General features: G+C 35.8%; 1 protein-coding gene across 1 annotated transcript; it reads right to left on the bottom strand.

Annotated features, from left to right (window-relative positions):
• Positions 1 to 3,484: 3,484 nt before the first annotated feature.
• LOC113082118 (tudor domain-containing protein 3-like) lies at positions 3,485 to 15,880 on the bottom strand (the record flags this gene model as incomplete). Its single annotated transcript, XM_026253990.1, is given in 11 exon segments — positions 3,485 to 3,604; positions 3,877 to 4,048; positions 5,317 to 5,354; positions 5,357 to 5,465; positions 6,598 to 6,747; positions 6,826 to 6,897; positions 7,825 to 7,966; positions 12,808 to 12,971; positions 13,367 to 13,432; positions 13,591 to 13,681; positions 15,687 to 15,880. Coding segments are annotated over 11 exon segments (1,162 nt in total), but the record flags the coding sequence as incomplete, so codon positions are not given.
• Positions 15,881 to 16,370: the final 490 nt, after the last annotated feature.

Below are 16,370 nucleotides of genomic sequence, written 5' to 3'. Positions count from 1 at the left end.
TTTTTATTATTGTTATTAGGATTCTGTCCGATCGCTACCATTTTGTTTACTTAAATGAGGAGTCATCTCATTTATCATTAGTAAAATATGGAGTGCCACAAGGATCCGTCCTAGGTCCCCTTGTATTTTCAATATACATGTTGCCCCTTGTTGGATCAGCAGTTATGCTAATGATTGTCTATGTTTTGCCACAGGGTAACTAGGTTACACAAGCTCCAGTCTGGATCCAGAACACCTGAGAAGAGATGATGCTGACCCTCAGAGGACCCCAGATGATGCTAACCTTGAATCAACAAACAGAACTAACAAATATTGATACAAGTGTGACTGCATCATATAATAATTATGAATTATTAATAAAATTAATAATGTTCATCGTCTGGCTGACTACATCTTGTATTAATTTTTCTGAAAAATCCTGTCATACGTGCACAAACTGACAGTCACCACTTATAAGCTATTACTAAATATTGTAGAAACATAATTTTCTGTAAAGGTGCTTTGTAACAATTTGTATTGTAAAATGCGCTATACAAATAAACTTGAATTGAATAAAAATATACTATAATATATACTATTAATAATTTAGTGTTAAAATGAATAAGTTTAACTATTTTTTAATTTGATAAATCAATCAAGTTTTCTTTTTGATTACTAAACATTTAATGTAACTATTGAAAAGGGATTTCAGTAAAATTATAATGAAAAAAACAATTTCGGGGGGGGGGGGGGGTGGGGGGGTTTTACAAATTGTTGTTACATTTAAAGTTTTATGATTCTAATCAGTCACACGCTTTTGATCAATTTATGGAAATTTTATGCAATCATTAAAAGAGCCTGGAGAAATGAAAATTTAAATTGAATTTAGAAACATTAAAACCCGAAGAAAAAAAAAATGTAATGCTGATAAAACTATTACTTTCTATGCCAATCAATTAAATGGCACATTTCCGTATTTGTGAAGAAAAGCTCAGAAAAGACCATTCAAAACCAATGAAGAGACTGTTTCCTGTTGTTTTGCATATTTTTTGCATCTTGCACCATGAACATCACGACATGCATTTAAATAACCTTTTATGATGTGGGGAAATGCGGCAAAAGAACAAGCGGTAATAAAGTTCATTCAAGAAAGTTCATTCAGTCTCTTCACAGAAACATCGCCTTAAATGCAGGACACAGTGATGATGCAGGGCACTTCAAAAGCACAATTACAGTGTGTTTCATGTCATTCTGACTCAAAGCAAGAGCATGAATGTTAAACAACAGCACTGAAAGAGCGGAAGACGACAAACCATTTCTCCACATATTAGCCCTGTCTGTTTTCTCCTAAAGCCATATGTCAGGCAGAGCTTACCAGCCACAGAGACTTATCTAAAGCTGACTAATAGAGCGCCTTCATTTGGGACTGGCCATCTGTTTGACGCCGCACAGTTCTGCAGCCCACTGGGACTTCAACATAAGAGGAGATTAAAAAAATCCAGATACAATGTTCCCATTATTAAGATTGGTTCCGTTGCAAATGCAGAAGGAATAAAGCAAATCACACAATCGTTTTAATGCAATCATTTAGTCATTTTTGCAAAATAACCTTAAAATGAAAAAAGGTTTGAAGAGTTTAATCTAAAGATTATAAGAATAAGAATAGTTGTTCCATAACTAGGGTTACGATTTGTATCGATTCCTAGTTTAGATTCCAATAAGATATAATATAATCCATATATATAATATAATAATATATATATATATAAAAAAGTCAAACATTTATTGTGTCTTTTTGCAAAGCTTTCTGTTGCAGCTGAATAACATGAGCAAAAATCAGCAGCCTACAGAACACTTACAAGAGGAACTTTTGCCAATGCATTTTTACAAAAATATCACAGCAAAAACAACTAGACGTTTATCATTTTCAAATTTTAGAGTGTTACTATCAGGCTGCTTTTTCTTTAACACTGAACGCATGCAGATCTAAAAATACTGCACATGTGTGTTTTTTTTCTCATCTGTTTACGTTCACTTAACACAAAAACAGCTGTGTTTATGATGATATACTGACGTAGTTTTCTGCATACTGGACGATAAATATAAAAGACGTCAGTTCCGGTTCAAAGCAATCTTTTCTGCAGGAAATGCATGGAACGGTTTCGGAGAGCGGACACAAACCGCTGCTCTCTGTGCTCACATTTCAGAAGTTAGCAAGTTTGGCGGCTAAAGTAAACAATCCTGTTATGGTGCATTCACACCAAACGCGAATAAAGCATTAAGTACGAGTGATTTTACATGTTAAGTCAATGCAAAGATGCAAATAGACATTCTGCGGCATTAAAGACGTGATTCACGCGAAAGACAGCGCGAATTGAGCGTTTTGGGCATTCTGACCTTGTAAAATGCCAAAGTTCAGATATTTTAACTCTAGTGATACGCGCGAATCAAGCATTTCAGGCCGCGTTAACCAATCAGGAAGCTTGCTCTAGTAGTGACGTAATTACAATGTGGCGAGCCAGTGGGAAATCTGAAACAACAATGGAGGACAAAGTTTTAAAAATACTTTAAAAAAACTACATTTCATGGCCAAATAAACAGTAATATTTAGAAATTATCCGAAAAAATGGTGGTTGAAAATAACAATGCTGCATTAAACTAAACTGGTTGAGGCCCCTCCCATTATTCAAATTAGGGTCTCACCTCAGTCGTGGTATTTGAGGGTGGAGAGAGCACTGGTGATTCCCTCCCCCACACCTAACAATACCTTCTGGACCTGAGACTCAAAACCAGTAACCTTCAGGTTACAAGTCTGACTTAAACTCTCTAACCATTAGGCCACAACTGCCCCCAATAAAGGGGAGCTCATTTGCATTTAAAGCAGCATTGCAACAAAACAGCTTGCTCTGAAAAGAGCAGTTTTTGACAGGACAAAAAAGGGTGTTTTACACTACCATTGAGAAATTTTAACCAAAGTATGTTATAGACTTTTCATTAGCTCAATTGGTAGAGCACTGTGGTAACCAAGCGCAAAGGTTGTGGGTTCGATTACCCAGGAACACATGATATCTAAAAACTGATAGCCTGCATGCACCTGTAAGTCGCTTTGGATAAAAGCGTCTGCTAAATGCCATTAATTTAATATTAATATTAATTTAATTTAGACTTTTCATTAAGAATCATATCAACTTGTGGCAAATGGACCTCTTTAAACTATTGGAAACTAAAACTACCTGAAAAATCAAGTACTAAAACTTCTTAACCTATAACTAAAAATAAGTTAAAACTAAACAAATGTATCATAATACTAAAACAAATACAAAGTAATAAAAGGAGTAGATACTTAAATAGCACATAAATAATAACACACTTTCTAATTGGAAGGACAAAACCGGCCTTAATAAATATCATAATCCAAAATTGGCCGATTCAGTTATCAAATTTAAAGAAGCACTCATATTGTTAGCATTTTTCATTTTTAAAAGGTAAAACTAATTCTGTGTACCATCAATGGAAAGTGTCCCCATTTTTGACTCCAGGAAGTCAAACAGTGTGCTGGGTCCAGATGGCCCTTCCTCCTGCTTCCTCATCCTCATCTTGTCTGAAGCGTCCCCTTCCACGACCCCTTTCCTGTTAGAGAACAATAAACTGTCAAACTCAAAAAGACAAACAAGCAAAGTGGCAATTACAATCCTGAATCAATGGGTATCATCAATGGCTGTTGCACTAAATAAATGAGAAATATTTCACTTATGTTAAAACTTGTGTATAAATGAATCCTATGAGTTTAGGAAACCAACACAGGCCCAGCTCTTATAACATCTACAGGACTGTTTTCCTTAAGCAGCTGAATATCTGAAGGTTTCTGGTTCTTTGCTCAGCTCTTGAAGGTTTTACCTCGAGGCGGTGGGCGGCTCTGCTCTGTTTCGGCCACTTTGGGATGGTTTGTTCTGGTGAGCAGGAAGTTGAGGGCCACCTCCATGTTATTGTTGTTATCCAGCAGGGCCTGTCTGGCTGCCTCTCGGTTAAAGCCCATCTCCATGATGTCCCTCAAAGCGCGCTCATCAACCTTGAAGAGACAGCAGCAGCAACATGAAACAGCAGAACTTGAGGGTCATCAAAAATGCATTAAAAATCAAGGACAAAAGAACAGATGTAGCAAACAGAAATCACAAAACAAAACAGACAGAGGGGTCACACATCAATGGTCACGTCAGCCTTCGATTCATCTTTTACCAGAAAGTCATGCACTCTCTTAAAGAGAAGTAATGGCATTTAATTATAAACAGAGTCCATCATACAATTTTGGGGCACTTGAGGTGTTTTCACAGATTGTTATTTAAGAAACACAAAAGTGAAAACAGCAGAATTCCAATCCATTAGCACAAAGAAACTCTTATTTTCTAAGTGAAGCACTTTCCATGATGACTTTCTCCTTGCATATGGTTCAAAAGTTTGAGGTCAGCGTGATTTTGTACTTTTAAAATATTAGAAAATAGACACAAGAAATTAGTACATTCATACAGCAAAGATGCATTAAACTGTAATAAAATGACAGCAACATTACAAAAACAAACTTTATTAGAAATACAATTTATTGTGAAATTACTGTTCAAAGTATCCTCGAAACGTTTCCACAAAAATAAAGCAGCACAACTGTCTTCAACATAATAATATCAGAAATGTTTCTTAAGCAGCAATTCAGAATATTGGAATGATTTCTGAAAATCATGTGAAAATTCAGCTTTGAACAGAAATAAATGACATTTTACAATATATTCATATAGAAAACAGTACTTTTAAATTGTAATGATATTTCACAACATTACAGTTACTAATCAAATAAATGCAGGATTGGTGAATTAAAAAATCTTAACAATCTTAAAAATCCCAAGACGGTTTGTTATTTTTCTGTGCGACACAACGTCATTTTGACATTTCGTGAAGAAAATGCATAATGAGTGATGCATGTCTGTGTAAAACTCACCGTTATGATGCATTTAAGTGTTTTGGCCTGTCTTATCATCAACACATGTGATCACTTAGTAAAGTAACAACACTAAATATAGTAGTGATGCTTTTTTTTTAAACAGACCCACTGGTTTCTGAAAGTCAATGGACAACTAACAAGTGATCAAACCACAGCGGTTTTGTTCTCAGTGAGGACTGACGAAAAAAAAATGGCATATTTCACTGAATTAGATGTTAGATCTGAAGATATTATAATTAAGTTCAGTCTGTTTGGATCTTCTCCTTGATTTTTTAATGAGGAACAACTTCAAACTGCTGACAAAGCACTAATTTCTCCATCTTTTTATGATGATCTTTGGATCTCACCAAATCTCTGTAAACTCCTTCTGGCTTGTTCTCCGTCCAGGGCTTTTCTCTCTCTTCTTGTCTCTTTGATAGGTGTCTCGGCTCTTGTAGGTGGATCCTGGATTGGCGAGGTTTCCTCCTGCATTGCCTCCACCGCCGAACGTACGCATCTATCACAAACCAAAGAGAAAAGACAACAGATGCACGATGAGAAACAGCAGACACTGGTGCATCTGCAGCAGTTTCAGAGCCAATTTAAAAGGACACGATGATCAATGTTTCTGGACATCATAAGTGTGTTTTAAAACTGAGTTTTGAAACACAGCCCAGGTGCTGCTGAGTCCAAGAGTTTAATCATTTATGTGGTGTTCACTTGTAATTACACAATCAAAAACAAACATTTCTTAATTAAATATCAGAGAATATTATTAAGTTCACCCATGGCCTCAGGACGCAGTCATGAGAACCAACAAATTCAATTACATATTGCTTTAATACATCAATATTTCATTATCAAAGGTGATACTTTGTTGCAGGGGATGAAAATCATATTTATTCTGAATTGAAATGCCAATATCTTTGCACAATGCAAAACACTGAAATCTGAAGGTTATGTGTACATTAACAGTCAAATGTCTGGAATAATTATGATTTAACACGATTTTAACAAAAGTAATCTCTTCTGCTCACCAAGGCTGCTTTTATTTGCTCAAAAATGCAGCAATGATGATTGCAATTTTAAAGTCTCATATTTGAATATATTTTTAAAAAATATATATTTATTTTCTGAGAATTCTTTGATTAATAGAATGATTAATGGACATTAATCTGAATCAGAATGTTTGTATTTTCTGCTTCTTTTGGTCAATTTAATAGACCCTTGCAGAATAAAAGTAAACATTTTAAATACTTTTTTTTAAATTACTGAAACCAAACTTTTAAATAATAATATATAACCATTTCTCCAAAAATATAAATCAACACAACTGTTTTCAATATTGATGACAATCATAATATCAGAGTGATTTCTGAAGATCATGTGACACTGAAGACTGGAGTAATGATGCTGAAAATACAGCGGAGCATCACAGAAATAAATTACAATTTAACATAAATTCACATTGAAAGCAACTGTTTTAAATTGTAATAATTTTTCACATTTTTACAGTATTCCTATACAACAAATGCAGGAAAGAAGAGATTTCGTTACAGTAGTGCACATTAATTTCATCTTTAGACGTATGGTCATAGGGTGGGCTAACTGTTCAGATTATTAAAGTCTCATAAAAGACGACAGCACACCTCTTTGCTCTTGGCGATCTCTGCGATAGCAGCGATTCTTTGTTTCTCAAACTCATCGTTGTCGTCAGCAGATCTCACAGTGTTGGTGCTCTGCAGGGTCTTCCTCTGATCCAGAGCTCTGCTGTCCACCTGCTCCTTCTGAGCACATCTCTACAGAGACACGACACACCATCCATCAACCTCAAAAACATCCAGAGGGTCAAAGGTCACAATGAAAGAACTTCTGACCTGTCCAAAGGGAACGAATGGAGGGGGTCCGCCTTCTGCACCGATGTTTCTTCGGCTGTGTTTGGCCAGGCTCTTTTTTGGGAAAAAGTTGAACATTGGATGTAATGTAACATTCAAGTGAATCCAGACTAGTGTTACTTTAATATCACTGAGATATGATTATAGTTTTTTACCTATTGTAATATTATCTTTTAATACTGTTTTTCATTTCTAAGTGTTAATAATTGTGCTTTTTTATTTTATATGTATTACATTAATTTCAGTTTTAGTTATTTCAGTGAAATGAGAAATGACGCCTTGGCAAATAGCGGAAATAAAAGTTGTTGTTTTTCAGTTAATGTTGAATTTATTTCAAACATTCAAAGGTTTTCAGTTTTAATTGAAAGAGAATGATCTTCGGACAGAAGTTATTTACTCATCAAGATGAATACAGCAATGCGTCTTCAAGCTATCTGGCTTTGATTGAGAATTAAAATAAAATCATCTGTTGCCAATGTGTCATCCATCACTACCGAAACATGATGGATATTAACAGATGGTTACAGACACTGCGGCTTCTGTTTCTTAAGTTTTAATGAATAGAACTTTTAAAGAGGTCACATTCTACAATTTTGCGTCTCTTCATTTTTTCCCTAGAGCTCAGTTTATAATGTCAGGGAAGGTTTCCTGCAGTAAAAACGGTGTAAATTAGTGTAGCTGTCCCTAACACTCAGAACTAAACAGCTTGTGCCATGTCATATTCAAGAATCCTGTATGCAAATGACCTCCGCTGTGATTGGCTAAGATGATTTGGCTTGGATCAAGTTGGTTTGTTTATAAATGTGGGTGGTGGTATTCATATTATGACTTTTTAGACCAGATCAGGAGATAGTAAATATGAACACACATGATAGATTGGATCTCTATTTCATAAAAGCAATAAAAACGAATTTGGTTTCCAACTGTGTGTCATGTACAACTATATCATATATATTATCAGCAAATATTCAAGCAGCTCACCCTCTGAAACTCCCACTTCTCGATCATGTGATCCACTTCGCCTCCGAGAACCGAGATCTTGGAATCGTCCAATAGCAGAAGGCCATTTTTAAGCTGGACGGCCCCCAGGAGCTTCACTTTGGTTCCAGGAGGAGTGTTCAGACTGAAAGCGGAGCAGAAATCACATTAAAGTGTTAAATCAATTGCTTTCTTTTTTGTAAATATATATAAATAACAGAAACAATGAAAACTTTGGATTCAGAAGCGTTTTTTATGTTTTCCTCTTCTGCTCACCAAGGATGCATTTAAAAAATACAGTAAAATCAGTAATATTATGAAATATTATTATGATTTAAAATAACTGTTTTCTACTTAAATATATTTTGAAATGTATTTTATTCCTTTGATGCGAAGCTGAATTTCCAGCATCATTACTCCAGTCTTCAGTGTCACATCATCTTCAGAAATCATTCTAATATACTGAATTATTATTATTATTATTTTCAGTTGAACTGTAACAAAGTCAAAGTCTTAATATTCCTAAAAAAGGCGTATTTCCTTTAGGAAAATATAATTTCAGAATGTTTCCTTTTGATTTGTGGTATAATGTGACCCAGGGATTTCTTGAGAGTTTTCCTCAGTTTTCTTTATTTTGAAATCTGCAGACTTTCCCCCCCAAAAAAAGGAGAATTAAAAAAAGAATTAAAAATTCATAATTGCACTTCTCTGCTTTACATGCTTCTATTTTCTGGTTGTCAATCAGGTTTCTCCTGCGATGTGCTCCAGCTTTAGTTAGTGTGGGGCATTTGCTGTAAGTTGGGATTAAGAACTGACTGTTTGACTTTAATTAAAGATTAAAGGAGGAGAAGGGATGGATTGAGAGAGAGGAAGAGGAAGAAACTATATTTTCCCTCGCAAACACTAATACCCCGAGGAGAGAAGTGGAGCAGTGAATTTTCCAAAAAATGCAGGCTTATTTCCTCAAATGTGTCCCCTTGCCGGCACCCTGATCAAATGTTAATGCACCGCTCTGCACTGCAGAAGCAGCTCCTGCTAAAAATACATCACACGCACACCTCCCCGCTCTCCTACACACCAAATAAACTCCAACTTCCCCGGCTCCTCTCATTAGAAGAGCAGTACAGCACTCAATGTGTGACGTGACCAGCGCAATTACACTTTCCTGACCGCTTCATCGACTCAAAGCCGCTCAAAGAGAGACAGGATCCGATACCAACTCTCTGGAGATGTCAGAAAATCCACTGTTTGTTCCAGAACACTGCTTCTGTTCTTTCAAACAATCACACTAACGTTTGAAGGTGAAATAATTATTGGAAATGACTGACACTAAACGGAGCTTTAAAAATAATAACCAAAGTCAAAGTTGAAATAATGCATGTCCTTTCTGTGAACGAATGAAGAACGCGATGGTTTCATTTGCATGCACTTCTTTTGAAACGAACGGAATGAAACACTGAAAAGTTTAGCGATGATACGTTTGATGCATTTTCTTTTTCAGGATTCTTTGATGAACAGAAACTTAGCATTTATTTGAAACTGGACTATTGCTTTGTGAAATAATTACAGGTGAAAGGATTTTAAACTTGAATGGTGAAAACAACCAAATCAAACTACAATTCATAAGTGTCTTCACAGAGACTTTAAAATAATGCATGTCCGTTCGGTGCTTGAATAAAGGAAGCTTTGGGTTCGGACGAACAGTGGAGAGTTTGATTCTGCTTGTTAGCGACAGGGATGGATGTAGAGAGAGCGAGCCGAGGAACAGACGAATATAAAGAGAGCTCTGTTCTTCAAACGGCTCGACCTGAAGCCGCTGGCCGATGGCCATCACGACGGCTGATGCCCGGTCAGAGCGGTAATGGAGACACGGGACTGGTGAGGTCTGAAACTGGGGTTAAAGGAAGGGGAGGACAAGAAAAGGGCAGACAAAGGTTGTTTGAGTTTGAAGAGGCTTTACAAGATTACACCGTGTCACATTTACAAGACTGTAAAGTATTACAGGAATAGGTTTTACAAGAAAATACTATTTCAGTTGTTTCTACTTCAAAATCTCAGGTTTAACTTGATGTGTTAACGGCAGTTTCTTTGTAATCGTTTCGAATTAAACCTTAAACCATAGGAATAGCTCTCCTAACAGTGAATATTAGCTGAAAATGTGTTCACCCTAATTACAACCGAGATTTAGATGACTTTGTTTCTTCATTAGATTTGGAGAAATGTAGCATTGCATCAGTGTCTCATCAATAAATGCTCTTCAGTGAATGGGTGCCGTCAGATTGAGAGTCTGATAAAAACATCACAATAATCCACAGCCACTCCAGTCCATCTGTTAACATCTGGAGAAGACAAATCTACATGTTTGTAAGAAACCGATCCATCGTTAAGATGTTTTTAAACCTCAAAGCATTGCAATAAAAGTCCATAATAGCGCTTCCTGCAATGCAAAGTCTATCTTCTGTTGTCTCTCACATCAACATCCAAACAGCTGATAAAAACATCACGAAAACCCACAGCCAGAGAAGCAAAAATCTGTGGGTTTGTAAGAAACAAATTTATCAAGATAATTTTTTTAACTTCAAACCAGCCGAAATGCAAGTCCTCTATTTATGACATTACTTTTCTTCGGTTTAAAAGTCATCTGGTCTGAATCAAGAGAGACATCTGCACAGATCAAGCACTGTTTACAGGCAAACACAGATCTAAACAAATCTGGGGCTTGATTTTGATGTGGGAGACGACGGAAGATAGACTTTGCATGGGAGGAAGCGTTATTATGGACTTGTATTTTGGCCAGAAGCGATGCTTTTAGGTTTAAAAATATCTTAATGGATTCGTTTCTTACAAACATGCAGATTTAGCCTCACAAGATGTGAACTGATGGACTGGAGTGGCTGTGGATTATTGTGATGTTTTTATCAGACTCTCTTTCTGACGGCACCCATTCACTGCAGAGCATCCATTGATGAGACACTGATGCAATGCTACATTTCTACAAACCTGATGAAGAAACAAACTCATCTGCATCTTGGGACTATCTTAGGGTGAATAAATATTTAGCAAATGTACATTTTTGTATGAACTATCATGGATCATAGAAATTTTTTAACTAGGGTTAATCATTTGAATCTAACTCCTCACATTAAGTGTTAAAATTAGGGATTTAAGTCATAATGCATTTGTATAATCAGTTGATTTAAGCAGTTGACAACCAAAAAAAAAAGGGTTTATTATAGTGGTGCATAATTCAATGCAACAAGACAGACACATTCTTGGCATGCAACCTGAATCTGACACTACTTTCCTCATTTCAAATTGACACTGATGTTTAGTTTGGAGAAAAAGAGCCTGAAGTAATCTGAAAAGCAGCGCAATCGCACGACCCTGAATGACTCTGTAGTGCCGTGAACATCATTTCACAGTGAGAAACCCTTTAATGCAGCTCCCCACTACATCAAGACCTCTTTAGTATGGCTCAAGGCAATTACAGGAGCTCTTTATCATATAAAGAGCTGTGTTTAATCAAATAGCAGGTTTTTGGCCTCATTACGGGCCACTTCACTGTGTCTGACGGGCCGAGACATTACTTCATTAAATCATACGGCGCAATTAGACGTGCTTCAATTACATGTCTGAGGTACTTGATTTTACAGCCACTCGTTCACAAAAACTGAGTGAGGGATGTATAAAACTGCAGCTACTTGCCAAATCTTTACTTTTACGCTTTAATGCAGCGTTTGACAGCAATAAACCTGAACAAATTAGTCAAAATATCTCATAAACAAAGAGAAACTTTCTGAAGTATGGAGCGTGCATAATAAGCATACTTCCTGAATACTTGGAAAACCCACATGCATTTGCCAAAATATTTACTTTAACCACGTGAAAAACTGTATCCCACAATGCAATGCTCTTGAGCTTGACACGCGAATGAAACTTAAGGAACATCATTTTTAACATCTCTTTTTCCTCTGCAAAGAGACACATCATTAGATTGAAAAAATACTAAATTACTGTATTTATTTATGAGATGATAACTGGACACCATCTGCTAAATTAAACATGCAACATAATAAGGTCATGTAACAACACTGCAGCATAATGCTCTTTGATTATTTAACGCTGCATGTTGCATACTATATCACATACTATTAAATAATAACAGGTGCTAAGTTTGGAGTCAGTACTTTTAAAGAAATGAACACTTTTTCTTAGCAAAGGTGCATAAAATAAATCATCATTTATAATGTTTCAAAAGGTTTTCAGGTCAACTTTTTCATCAAAGAATAGTGAAAAACATATTGCATCACAGTTTCCACAAAAATATGAAGCAGCACAACTGTTTTGACCAGTGATGATGATGATAAATGTTTTCCCAGCAGCAAATCTTCATATTAGAGTGATTTCTGAAGGATCATGTGACACTGAAGACTGGAGGAATGATGCTGAAAGTTCAACTTTGATCACAGAAATTAATTATAAATAAACATATATTTCACATAAAAAAGCCATTTTTGAAATGTAATAATATTTCACAATTTTTACAGTTTCTTGGTTAAATAAATACAGCCTTGGGGAGCAAAACAGATGATTTTCAATAACAATTAAAAACTTTTGAATCAAAGTGTACATGTAGCAAGAAGTAGTTTTTCATGGAAGACAGAGCCAGTGAAATCACCTACAACCCTGATTAGTCATCTACTAATTAGTGAACCAATTTACTTTCAGCTTTAATATTTTTAATGCAAGAGAATAAATGGAAGAGAACTTCTCAGAATGATTTCAGCCCACCAGACATGAGATGTCAGCCTGATTCACTCCCTTTATTAAAGCAGCAGCCTGACCTTCAGTAAGTCTAATTATACAAGGCTTCCTGAGGACAGTTCTCTTCCCCTATTAGTGGATGCTGATTAACAACTCTCTACTTCCAGGTAGAGCATGTCTAATCAAAAGGTGGAAAGGTACAAATATCTGCATGAGCTGTACCTGATTTTGGACATTTGTTTGTACTCGAGGCCGGTGCAGGACGTGTGACCGTCCGTCATCTGCAGACGCAGCATTCTGGGCGCCGCCTGCGACTCCTCGTGATCTTTAGGAGCGGCGACATTACGAATCTTCTGCACCTGAAGGACACACGGGCCACACTCCAACTGCAGGAGAACAGATAAAACACTCTAAAAACACAAAGTAATGCATATAAACAAGTTTTAAGTTAATAAACAGTTACATTTTAAATTAGTGTTGCAGAGAAACGCATAGATAACAGTTATTATTCTCCAGTAATGTCATGTCCTTTTGGCCAAACTAAATGTTCTTTAACCTCTTCACCTCTGCTCTGATTCTATCTCTCTTCATTTATGCTCTCCTAATGTTCTCTTTAATAACAGCGCCATCTTCTGGACAGCATTAGCAGGTGCATGAAGTCTATTCATACTGTAATTATCCATTATGTTAGATTCAGGCTAAAACCGAACGGCAAAATCCCATTCAGTTTATAATGCTCGTGTGATGTAATCAAGCCAGTTATTTTAATACACGAACACACCTTTTCTACTCGTCCACTGTTGATGTCTGTTGGCAGGAAGCTCTTTCCGATTGGTCTCAGATCACTCTGTAATATAAAGTATATAATAGTATTATATATGTGGGCTTTCTCAAGGTGTGGCGGCTTCTGTGGAGAGCCGAGACCCAAATATACATGATCACATATTGACAAAGACAGACGACACAAAAGAGTAAACATAAAAGGTAATTTCTTAAAGCACTTGCGTTTAGTGCTACTTGGATGATGTCAGTCGGTGATGTTTTCTCCTTCTCTGTTGAACTTTTACACTCCTCTATTCCTTCATCTGTAAGGTACCTGTGTAGAAAAGTGTCTGATTTCAGTCAGGGTTTTTTAATTATCCCAAATATGTGAGGGAAAAAGAAAGCATCAATGTGGAGAATATCTTGTTTACATCAAAACTGAAACCAAGCCGTTCACACAGAACGCATATTTTGTGCATTTTCTTGTGCATCTTCTATCACCGAAAATGTATGGTGAGTTTGTTCCCCATCTCATGTTTTTAAATTAAAAATGTACTCTGTGTGGGCTTTTACCCCTTTGTATTAAACTATGCATGCACACATGATGCTGTTCTGTTTATAGTTGTTTAAGCAACTTAAATATAATTGGTTTATAATAATTATTTCAAATATTATTCACTTCACAGTCATGTATTTTTATGCTTTGAATAAATGTGCATTAGTTATATTTTGCTCGATGCGCCCTCTTGTGTCCTCAGAAGAGAAGCCAAAGCTTTTCTTCACCCCCACTGAAATTATGCATTTTAAATTAGAATGTAATTGAATTTTGATAATATAGAAGTACAAAATTCTAATTTAGTTTTTCAGACATTTTGACAGCCCTACTATCAGATTTATTATTTGTTCACATTTTTCATTCCAATTTACTCAATATATTATATATATGTTTTAAATATTTATTCTAGTATATATAACATTCTTTTAACTGACAATTTGCTGTGGCTCTCTGAATTTAAAAAGTGAAGTGACATTCAGCCAAGTATGGTGACCCATACTCAGAATTTGTGCTCTGCATTTAACCCATCCGAAATGCACACACACAGAGCAGTGAGCACACACACACACACTGTGAGCACACACCCGGAGCAGTGGGCAGCCATTTATGCTGCGGCGCCCGGGGAGCAGTTGGGGGTTCGATGCCTTGCTCAAGGGCACCTAAGTCGTGGTATTGAAGGTGGAGAGAGAACTGTACATGCACTCCCCCCACCCACAATTCCGTCCGGCCCGAGACTAGAACCCACAACCCTTCGATTGGGAGTCCAACCCTCTAACCATTAGGCCACAACTTCCCCACAACTTTATTTTGAACTGTCAATGAAAGTAAAACTAGTAGTGTTTTTTTTTTTTTTTTACAATGTTTTATTAAAATGTTTATATTTGAATCTGCAGATTTAAAAACCACAATACATATCTTTAAATGCGTTTTTTTTTTTTTTTAGATGCACCACATTACGGTTTTATTACTATCTACAGTATGAAGTTTTGGACAGAAGGGTTTGGTGATACATCACCTTATTTCTACATCATTTTATATATTTATTTATGTCTATAAATAATGTCCCTTGACAGTATTTTTATTTATTTATGGACTGATAAAAAGCTCTAAATCCCCTCTGTAAACACCTTTAACATGAATAAGTCCTATATAATCCATATTTCCCCAGTTCATTAATCACAATACATTAAGACAGGCACTTTGGAATTGCATATATACCACAGTACAACATTATAACTCTCAATAGGCACAGTACAGTCTGAGATCTCAAGGAAATAAATTCAAGCTCTGAAAACACAATTAACATCAACTCTTAAAAGGATGTGAGATGCTAATGAAGTTTAATAGAGCTTTTGAAAGGTGTCATGACAGTCCAGACGGACTGAGTTATAAGAAATCAATGAGAAACATCTCATATGACATATATATATATATATATATATATATATATATATATATATATATATATATATATATACATATATATATATATATATATATATATATATATATATTATAATACGTATTAATAATTGAAAGTTACTGATAAAGGACTAGCAGTTAATAAATGCTGATAACGATTTAACAGCACTAAACATCCCAAAAGCCAAACAGACAAAGAAACGAGCTAATATAAACTCTATGTTGTTAAGGGATCTTATAAACATGCATAAATACGGCATAAAAGTAAAACTCGTTATTAAATCTGAGCGAGTAAACGAATGTAAACATGAGTTAGCATTAGCATTATGCTAATCACAGCTAGCGCTCCGCAGAGACTCACCAGCCCTCTTTAATGAGCGCTGAGCTCAGATCACACATCTTCACACACACTGAGGAGTCTGCACGGAATCACTATCTGAAATATTCCTGAAATCCCATCGTGTGCTAATCGGAGTTCATTACTACAGCGTTAGCTCGTGCTGCAGCTGGATAAAGACAGGTGACGTCACGTCTTTCTTCTTCTTCTTCTTCCGTTTTTTTGGCGCGTTACATCCTGTCTGTATATCGCCACCTACTGTTGCTGTTCAGTCAAGTCAAGTCTGCTTTATTGTCAGTTCTTCCACATGTACACTGTACAGAGAATTGAAATTGCGTTACTTCAGATCCATGGTGCATACAGATAACACTAACAGTAGAGCCTAAAAATCTAGATCAAATATAAAAATATAAAATACAAAATATAAAATACAGCTATACAATAAGGGCATCTAAAAAATAACCAGTGAAGTGAAAAAATATTGCAGATAAAATATTTTAGTGCAAAAAAAAAAAAAAAAGAAGAAGCTTATTCACTCTGATTAAATTATGTCAGTTTCTATGCTGCAGTTCTGTCATGCAGTCATGGTTTATTTATAATCAATTTCTTTCTTTCTTTTTTTTTGCTTTTTATATTCTTACACACGTACAAATATTACTTGAATAATATAATTCATAATACCATATCGTTCCTTTTCCCCTCCTCCAG

This window comes from Carassius auratus, unplaced genomic scaffold (assembly GCF_003368295.1).
Source record: "Carassius auratus strain Wakin unplaced genomic scaffold, ASM336829v1 scaf_tig00035708, whole genome shotgun sequence".
Classification (NCBI taxonomy): Eukaryota; Metazoa; Chordata; class Actinopteri; order Cypriniformes; family Cyprinidae; genus Carassius; species Carassius auratus.
This window is presented reverse-complemented; position numbering and strand designations above follow the sequence as displayed.